This window comes from Nannochloropsis gaditana (genome assembly GCF_000240725.1).
Source record: "Nannochloropsis gaditana CCMP526 unplaced genomic scaffold scaffold046, whole genome shotgun sequence".
In the NCBI taxonomy this organism is placed as follows: domain Eukaryota; class Eustigmatophyceae; order Eustigmatales; family Monodopsidaceae; genus Microchloropsis; species Microchloropsis gaditana.
This window is the reverse complement of record NW_005803907.1, coordinates 53,161-63,448: the sequence shown is the minus strand read 5'-3', so window position 1 is coordinate 63,448 and position 10,288 is coordinate 53,161. Positions and strand designations below refer to the sequence as shown.

General features: G+C 52.8%; 1 protein-coding gene across 1 annotated transcript; it reads right to left on the bottom strand.

Moving 5' to 3' along the window:
• Window positions 1-230: 230 nt before the first annotated feature.
• Window positions 231-2,255, bottom strand: APEX2 (AP endonuclease 2; the record flags this gene model as incomplete). The annotated part of the gene is made up of 1 exon (XM_005856071.1): window positions 231-2,255. A coding segment is annotated over one exon (1,855 nt), but the record flags the coding sequence as incomplete, so codon positions are not given.
• Between the last annotated feature and the right edge of the window lie 8,033 nt (window positions 2,256-10,288).

The window sequence follows — 10,288 nt, the reverse complement described above, 5'->3', positions numbered from 1 at the left end:
TTTTAAAATATTAAAATGAAGCTAAACTACGAGAAAGAAGCAGCAGGGCGAGGGCAGGAGCGGGGGGAGGTGATAGAAACCTGCCATGACACGATTTTGTACCTGGTGCTGCCCTGCGCGCGGGGCCGGGAAGGCGACAACCTCCTCCTCGCTTGCGTGATATTTTAAGGAGGGTCGCAGTATGGCACGGCCGTGATTAGGGAGCAACCTCCAGCCTGAAACACGGAGTTGACCAGCACAGTTTAGATTTCGCTATTTGCGTTTTATTTTTGCGTACCGAAAAAATGCACATTTTAAAATCCTTGTTCAAGGCGATACTCTTCTGTCAAGCCACGGATGTGTACTTCTCGTTCTTGATGCTTGTTTCATCTAGCGTGCCACAAGCACTTCAAAGACCTGGTTACACATCGCCCGTCTTGCTAGGTTTCTCTTTTTTCACCAGACCGCGGACACGCCGGAATCCTGCTCCCATTGCTAAACTGTCTTCCCATAGAAAATCTCTGCAACGCGCTTCTTTGTCTCCATCTGTGCCGACAGGCCGTGCACAACAGAAAAAATACCTTCCAAGGTTGCCACTATCTGCCTTTTTGACATGTCGTCGGACCATGGGCTCATTATGACCCTGACATCGTGGGGTGTTGTCCCTCTGGGATCGGAAGGCACTCAAAAAGACCTCTCGTCGTGTGGCTTCCAGCATGACACCGGGCTGGGGAGCCGACATGGTAGATGAAGATAGAGAAGATGATTTGGTAGCATACAAAGTAGATGAGTGTTGCTCACGCGCTAATGCTTTCGAAGAAACAAAGGAGGCGGACGTCCCAGTGGTCATCTTTTCCTCCGTCGCTTCACGGCTCTCATCCCCCCCTTTGGCTCTGGTGCTGGCAATGCCATAATGAGTCAGAGTCATCTGTGATTTGGTCGGCACCTGAGCTGCAGAAGATTTGGATTTGGTGCGCTTCCTCCCAATTGTGCTGGTGCGTGCGCACTTCACCATAGAGCCTTGCATGCCTCCCTGCCGAGCCCTAGCCTCGTGGCTTGCATGAAGCGAGGGAGCTGACGGAGATAGCGGATCGCAAACCTTAAGCTTTTCGTGCAGGAAATCGTTGCTGAAACTTTGGTCAACACAACCACTGGGATAGGGAGTGGTGGCCACTTTGAGCGATGGCTTCAGAAGAAATGTGTGAATGCCGGCCTGTCGGGCTCGAAATTCGGGGTAGTTACCCGTGCAAAGCGGGGGGAGAAGAATGCGTCCGCTACCGCGCTCCGAAAAAGGAGAGGGCAAAGAAAGATATGACCCATCTGTAAGCTTTGAGAAAGAGAAGCGCGCAGTCACCGGACAATGATCGCTGCCGCGCACCTCCTGTCTGACGGCCGCCTCCTCCAAGTGGGCGACGATACCGGGACCCTCTGCGTAGCCGCACAGACCCGGTGACGCAAGAATGTAGTCTATACGCCGCCCATAATTTGTGTGACGCGCTGCCGTCTGATTGCACCAGCAGGAGAACGCGTCGGTCCGGAAAGGGTGCAGCTCGCGAAACGTGTCCACCAGAAGCGGCCAGCTCGGGGCAGACTCCCAATTCATGCATTCATTCGGAAGCCACTCCCACCGCGAGTCCTTACTTTTACCCCCCCCCTTTGCTTGTTCTAGGGCAGCTTGGCGCGATCCAAGCAGCGTGCGCATCCACCGGGCCCATGGAGCAGCCGCAAGCTCTTCCTCCGAGGGACGCTCGACCGAGTCTTTTGCGTCCGCGATAGCGTTCAGGTCCCCACAAAGCACCACTTCGCGTCCCGATACCGTGAATGCGATAATACGAGCCAAAAGAGCAGCATTGAATGCTTTTTTGAAGCGAGCGCGACCCGGCCTGCCATTGAACGGGGCGTACACGTTCAGAAGCAAAAAATGACCGTGGTCCGTCATGACCACACGTCCCTCTGTGTCTATTTTGCGTAGTATATCTTCGGGCTGAATCATATTGAGAATTCCTTCAGCTGACGAAATACATCCTTCGTAGTCCTCTTCCTCGCCTGCGTCTCCCCCATCGCTCCGTCTGGCTTCTGCACTTCTCTTTTGTTCAGCCTTGACCGGCTCGGCCTCAAAATTGTCTGACTCGTGGACTATCTCCTCAAAAATGCGTCGAAAAATTCCGCATTCAAATGGGCAAGCTTTGCCAGCCACTGTGCTCGGGATGTCATTCAGGCCCTTCCGGCGTTCATAAGCACAGCACACCAAACCCGCCGAGGCCGCATGCACCCCGACATGCTTGCTCACGTACGTGACCACACCAGCGTACGCTCCTCCTTGTGCCACACCCCGATGTGTGTGGGCAAAAAAGGCGTGATAATGCTTGAGCGTTGCCACGTCCTCGGTCAACATATCCCGCGATATTTTCGTCTCCTGCAGGCAGACAAATGTGGGTGAACCCAAGGCCGCGAGCTTACATCCAAGCCAGTCATTCTTAGACGCCGCATTCGACGAGATACCCGAGCCTTTATCTAGAGATCGAAGTGCTGCAACATTCCAGCTGAAAAATGTCACGCAATTCATCGCGAAATGCAGTGTAGATAGTGGAAGGATAGAGCGAGAGGAGGTTACCGACTGGGTGGTAGGCGCCGGACACGGGCGAAGCGCGCTATTCCAAAGCTCGGGATGTATCCCGACACCGTGTAACACATGGAACCAAAGAGCTTCTGCTGTATGTAGATAATGCGTTTGTAATGTAAAACCTTTTTAAATACCCTGGAAGGCTGTTGGGCAGACACGAGGAGCCAGGGGCAGGGTGTGTCGAAAGGTACCCTCTGACGCAGGAGCGAAAATGATGTCCTCGAAAGGATTAATAGGAAATTCACGACTTCTGTCAAACAGTAATGCCTGTTGTAGGCGTCAGAATGATGGTTCACAAAAGGAATCAGTAGAAGAACGCGATTCGCGGCCCCCGAGCCGAAGGCGATGGGCCGCCCAGCGGAAGCCTCTGAGAGGGTGTACCTTGTTACCTTGAGCCTCCGGCCCTTCTCTGATGTTTTTCCTCCCCTGCAGCTACTATCATCTCAGGAATATCATCCCTTTCGTTAATAAAAGGCGTTGGTACAAGAGTATGGGACTCTGATGAAATGCCTTCGGACTCCCTGGCTCTCTTGGCGGCACTCTTGCGCGTTGCGCGAAAGAAGTAAGTAAGCTCTCGCAAGAGAGACATCGAGCAGAGCTTATTTCTGTATCTTCGAACTCGGACCGCCGAGTTTACCCGGGAATGCACAACGCCTTCCCTTATTATCTTCTTCGCCCTCAAGGAGCATGCTGCTGGCTTGCTCTGACGGAGACGACCACTGGTTCTTACAGGCCCACCGCACTCGGGCTCATCGCAAGAGGACGTGGCCATGGTGTCGCGCCCCCTATTTCTCTTTCTTTTCTGAACGCTCCTCTCATGAAGTCTTCACGGTCTATAAATATATGTTAGGCATGCAAGGTCGTGCATGTGTGCCCAAGAGTATAGAAAAAAAATATGGTAGTGTGCGATAGCGAGCGTCGCTCTGACAAGCGGTGGTATCTCGATAGAGTCAAATATTTTCTACAGTCCCTCCTTCAAAGTTTTCCCCCTTATGTTGCTGGAAGGGGCAGCTTCATCCTTCAAGGAAAGCCGTGGAAGCGTGTTCTGTGCCAATTACTGTCTTGCTATCGAAAAAAAAACGCTTCATCTTCCTGCACTAGAGGTACCCTGGGCGGCTCGGATCGAACGAGGGAGGCGAGCAAGCAACTCGCAACCTGCCCGCGTAGTGGTAAAGCAGCACCTAGAGCTGGGAGAGGTATCGTAAGGAAATCCCACAAATGTGGATTTTTGTAAACAATAGCTTGAATAACCCCTTGGGAATGTCCACAGAATCATGTGCGTTCTAAATAACTTTGATTTCGGCCAAAAGATGATCCGTCCACCCACCATCTCGTCGTCCGTCTCCGGCCCAGCCGGGTGCCACCACTCCCCCTCACTTCTTGGCGCTCGGAGAACCGCCTCAATGCGGGCTATTTAGGGCGAAGATAGGGCATGCATTCTCTCCGAACTAACCATACTCATAAATAACTCAGCACTCATCTTATAACGATTGTCATTCCACATTCTCTGAATGGGTCGCACCTTTTGTCGCATCCCACCTCCTGTGGCCACTGAGAAGCACAAACCGAGAAATTTTGAGTAAAAGGCGCACTTATATTTTATGCTCTCACACGCATTTGAATGTCTTACATGCATTCATGACTAAAGATGTTATGGTGAGAAATCTGCAACGGAACCAGTTGTGCAATCAGGGCTCACCCTGCCAGGATAAGGCTATCTTTCTTTTCAAACACAAGCTGACAAGTTACACGCACGCGTCTGACTTTAAACGTTCTTTTTTCCCGCGTATTGCACAGAACTCGTGGGTTTCCCTTTAAGTTACAATCACGATCGAAAAGCAGAAATTGAGTCCGATCTGACGTCGCCTGTCAGCCTGCCAGGAAGAGGAGGGGGCAGTCGACAAGACGGAACGCAAAACCTGGAACGCTGTCATTGGTCCTCTTTGATCTTTGAGCAGTGCGCGCGACGTTCGTACCTCTCAGCCAGCGAGTTCACCACGTGTCATTACAAAGAGGGGTGCAACTTTAATTCCACCCAGTAGATCTCGGAGGTTGTAGTTTGTTCTCCGGAGGGTAAGGAACCAGGGCAGATAACATTTCTCCGCCCGGCGAAGCCTTTGCTAGACTGCAGACGCAGAATTCTCCCTCAGACTCCATAGCTTTCTGCGTCAAGAGGACAGAATTCTTCCACACTTTGTGTCAGCGTGCGTTGTGCTCCGTCCTACGAATGAGTACAACCGAAGGCGCGAGTGCGGCGGATGGCATATCGCGAGTGGCGAGTGCAAATGGTAGGGACAACAGCATGAAAGCTTTGGCATCGATTTTGCGTGCAGAGCCTCTACCCGTGGGCGTCGACACGCACAAAAAGTCCCTAAGCGCGGCAGCGCCCGCCTTCAAACCTATGAAGCTGCGGCCGGACGCCCACGTCTTCGTCCCAAAGAGCGCCTTCAAAGCGCCCGCCCCGCCCACTGGGCCCAAAGCAGCTGCCCCAGTCCGCGCACAGAAGACAGAGGCACCCGCACTTCCGCGGGGCCCCGCAGTTGCACCCTTGGGAGCTGGCAAACCATCCGCGACGGCACGTGCCCCCCCCCCCATCGCGGCTTCGCTTCCCCCCCCTCGTCAAGCCGATCGTCACCAACAGCTCTCTCTCCCTTCGCCGCGTTATGAGGAGAGGCTTGGGCCCAAGGATGGAAGTACGCCGCCGGGAGGCCCTCCACTAGCCGGTGGTAGACAATACCCTCCCCACCAGCACCCGGAAGCCAGGCCCGTCCCGGCACCGGAGACCCGAGCAAGACACAACCGCCAGGCCGTCACTGGACCGGAGGGGGGTACTCGCCCAACCCCGCCTCGGCTTAAAGGAACACGCACCTCTACAATGAGCAACGGCACGCCAAGTGTGGAGATGAATGTAGTCTCCGTCGCCAAGACGGACGCTGAAGACACAGACATCGCCACGGCGCCGCATTGTGGTCAGGGCGCCGACAATGTGGCAACACCCGCTCCGCGGGCACTGGTTCAGCCTCAACCGACGGAGAGCTTGTCTGTGAGCCCGGATCGAGAGGTGAGTGGCTCCTCGTCGGCCTCGTCTTCGTGGAAGAGAGCCGAGCGGCCCAGCACCCCCACGAGCAGCAGCCTTTTCGGTGGGAGTGCGGTCGCCGTGGCGGCACCTGTACCGCTGAATGCCCATAGAGCAATTAGCGAAGAAGATTGGGAGCGGGAGTCACACCCGGCAATCCCTGACTCCCCATTGGTGGCAGGGGTGCGACAATACTACGCCAGGGACTTGCTTCGTATCCGCAGGACTGTGGTGGAGGCGGGATCTTTGGGGAAGCCGCCCGTCAAGCCTGTGGACAGTCACGTCCCCGCAGAAATCCTTAATTCGGAACCGCCTGGGGCATCACCTATAACGCCTACCCTGGCGCCGAGTACCACCCTGGAGACCCCCCAGCCTCAGCGTGCGCGCACCCCCAAAGTCCCTGATGGCCTCCCTCGGCCTCGCAGCAGCACGGGATTCGATGGTCCGGGTGGGAATGGGAGCGGGAGTAGCGGACGTAGTACTCCGCGTACGGAAATAGAATCTTCAGCATTCGTCCGACAGAGCAGTCGCGATCGTCGAGGAGGCTTAAAGGGGAGCCTGGGAGTTCGAGGGGGGGGCGGTAACTACCGGAAAGCCTCGCCGCCGTTGGAGGACGATCTTTACGGCCCAAAGCGCATCGAAGAAGGACGTCGGTGGCGCCCGGAGTCAATAGCCATGCGACGGATGGGGGGGGTCGACCCCGATGATCCTGAGAAGAAAATCAAACGGGCACGAGCCTTACTGAACAAACTGTCGATGGAGAAATTTGACAAATTGAGCGCGGAGTTTGTCAATGTAGGGTTCACTTCAGATGCTCTATTGTGGCAGGCAATCGATATCATTGTTGCCAAGGCACAGGAAGAGGTGCACTTCTCTTCTATGTATGCAGAGCTCTGTTTGCGATTATCTCGGACTCCGCTGGCGGGGCTTGGGGAGACAGACAAGGGCAAGCTTTTTCGAAAAATTTTGCTGACGCGCTGTCAAGAGGAGTTCAATGAAGATCTGAACACGCGGATTTGTAAGGTCGACACAGATCCCAGTACAGCTGCGCTGGGGAAAGAAGAGCGGGAGGAGAAGAAACGCATGGCCAAGTTTCGGTACTTAGGCCACATGCGTTTCATCGGTGAGCTCTTCCTGAAGGAATTATTGAAAGAAGAGCATGTGCACGGCTGCATCAAAGATCTATTCGGAGAGGAGGATAATCCCGATGAAGAGAAGCTCGCTTGCCTATGCAAACTACTGAGTACAACAGGGAAAAAGCTTGAACTTTTGGCCGAGGTTAACGCGGAGACATCAAAAAAACAGCGCCGGCTCCTCAACAAGTATTTCGAAGAAGTTTACAAACTTTCGCAATCTGTCGGGGTCTTGAGCTCGCGAATCCGGTGTCTTCTGAAAGATTTGTTCGAGCTTCGACAAAATAATTACGTGCCGCGACGCGTTGTCGAAACGGCCAAGACTCTTTCTCAAGTTCATGAAGAGGCTGCTCGGGAGGCACTCGCCAAAGGCCAAAGCTCTGCTCCCAAGAGCATGGGTAGTGGGAAAATGACAGGCAACAGTGGAGGAGGAGGTCGACCTATGGGATCCGGGGCTCAGGATACGCGCAGGGAGAAAGGATTTAGTGAAACGAGCCGTCAGTCGTCATCAGCGAGCCTGACATCGCCCTCCATAGTAGATGAAGATGGTTGGGAAACAGTGGGTCCCAAGAAAACGATCAGCAAGTCAGGAAGTAAACAAAGCCTCGGACGTTCTGCGTCGAACAACAGTCTTGATGGCACGATGGGTGGTATGAGAAAGCAGGGAAGCAGTGCTAGTTTCGGCGCATTCTCGGTCCTAACGGAGGAGAAGCGAAAGAAGAAGGAACACAAGGACAAAAGGGACAAGGACAATAAAGAACAGAGGAAGGAGAGGAGGACCAGTACTGCACAAACAGATTCAGCTAAGCGTGCAGGTATTGAAGTCAAGTCAGGTGGAAAAGACGGGGAACTTGCTGGCAGCCCTCGCCCGTCTTCAGCGGTGGATATATCACCCGAAGCGTCAAGTAGCAAACTACCACCAAACGATCATAAAGCATTTTTGCGCAAGGGGAAGTCCATTCTGGCGGATTATTGGGAGACTCAAGATGAAGCAGATGCTATTGAAGCCATGGGAGAAATGACATTAGAGGATCCAGACAAAATATCTCAACTTGTAGCTGCCTGGTTGGACGCCGGTTTTCAGCGAAGCAGAGACGATCATCGAGCCCATCTTGCTGACCTATTGGTGATCATGCGCAAAGCCGAACTGTTGCCTCCTGCTCCAGTGGAGCAAGCATTGTACGGAATTTTAGAGTCTCTAGCGGACACGAAAGTTGATATACCCAAAGTCGACGAATGGATGGCTAAGATCGTCGTCCGCCTAATAAATGGCGACGTTCTCTCCCTCTCATTCCTACAGGACTTGCCAGAGCAAATGGTAAAAGATGGGGTTGCCTTTCCTTTCGCCATGACGGTCATAAAAGAAGCCAAGCGTGAAATTGGTGTTAAAGGTGTCGATGAAATGGTGCGGAGTGCAAGTCTAAACTTGGAATTGTTGAGAGGCGGTGACTTGGAGGACGAGAAACTGGCAAGCGAATTCGAAGGTCTATCTTGTTGAAGATAGGGGGAAAACTTCGAGTGTTCTTCAGAATTTGGGCCGAAAGAGCGAAAAAGTGCAAAAAAATATTTGCAGGCATAGCTCGCATACCCGGATAGAAACAGTCTAGTTGCATTTATACATTAAATTAAAGGAAGGGATTCAGACGTTCCACAACTCTGGTAAAAGAAGTCATGAAGGAAAAAATACTATCGGTGCCATTCAACTGTCTCACAGCTTGTCTCAGTGAATGAGTCAGATGCTTTTTCCCTTATAAAAAAAGATAGGGCATCATTAATAAGCGGACGAAAATTTATCACTAGAGCAGATTTTTCTCCGGTAGTCAGGGTGTCTTCCTCAATACGACAGACGCGTCAGTCAGTCGTGGTATGCTCTGTTTATATGAAGAGTTGGGCAAGGTCACGTGGACTCTCATCAGCAAGTTCTCTCAATGCTTTTCTCTGCGCCTTGTCTTCTCTTGCTTTGGATATGCCACTGTTTCTGTTATGAGTGCCCTGCCTAGATGCACCAGTCGTCCTCTTCTTGCCCAAACTTGCTTCTTCCGGCCGACAAGGTCGCCTCGACAAGGGCTTGGCTGCGGTAGGCGTCTGCTATCTGTTCCGAGCTGGTCGCATCCTCTGAAGCCTTGTCAGCACGCTCCCGGATGAATCGTGGAAAGCGAAGAGCAATTCCTTTTCCTTTTTCCACTTTATCTATCGCACCCTTGTGCGCTGGCGATAAACTAAGGTCCGCAGCTCGGACCTCCCAGACAATCTTGGGATCAAACCAAACATCGCACTCTAAACTGGTGTTATAATAGTCTGGCTTGCCTGAGGACAAGATAAGAAAGTCCAATTGGGGCTTTGCCGCAGCCAGAAATTCTTCCGAGAAGCCGGTCCCAATTTTGCACACAGACTGGTACTCTTCCGCTTCTTGGTCATAGCACGCTAACAAGAAAGCCCCATACCACCCCGCTCGCTTTCCTTGCCCATGGTTGGCACCTAATACCACCAGATCAAGCGAGTCTGCGGGTCCTCGTCCCCCGGGCCCCGCATTACTTGAAAGATAGTCCTTTTTGAGTTTCAGCCAATTAAGAGACCGCTTAGTTGGCTCGTAGGTAGCATTTTGCTCTAAAGTTTTGACCATGAGTCCCTCGCAATTTCCGGCAATGGCCTCATCGAGGAATGCCTCAATAGGTGATGTGTCTCCGTTCTCGTGATGGTCTAGAGAAATTGCGAAGTCAAATTTTCCAGGAATTGAGTTAAAAGCCCTTCGGAGTAGCGCCCGACGTTGTATTAGAGGCTCGTGAAGAATTGGCCGATCGTTAAGGTAGAGAATATCGAACACGAAGAGCACCACCTGGACCTTGACGTCCTCAGCCTTCTCGTTTTTCCGTTTCCGCGTACTGAGAACCTGAAACGGCAGAAGCTTGCCCGACACAGGGTCCACAGCCACAGCCTCTGCATCGATGACGAAGGATGTTGTTGTGGGTTGAAGCGCTTCCCGGAGGATAGGTAGAAGGTCTGGATACTTGGTCGTGGTGTCCTCTGAATTACGTGAAAAGATCTTGAACGAGCCGTCCTGCAGGAGATGGACCTGAGCTCTCTCACCATCATATTTGTACTCCATTGTGAAATGAAGGCCCTGCATGCGCCGCAACACCTCTTGAAATGAATCCTGCGGCTTGGCCAGCATTGGCTTGACGGGCACGCCCGGTGACAGTCGACAGCTTCGCAGAACGTCAGTCAGCGGCGCTGAGATCAACGCGTCAATCAGTCTATCGTAATTGGGGCATTCGCTGTAAGCCTGTTTAACTATCGCCTCCGCTGCTTCCCATTTTTGTACCCGGTTCGCCGTAGGCTGACGCAATACAGCTAATGCATGCACCAAGAAATCATTTCTGGAGGGCTCGCTTTCATGAGGACCATGAATATCTTCCTTGTCGAGAGATTTGTTGTGGTCTGTCTTTCGGCTTTTGGTTGAACGAGCTAGCAGTGCTT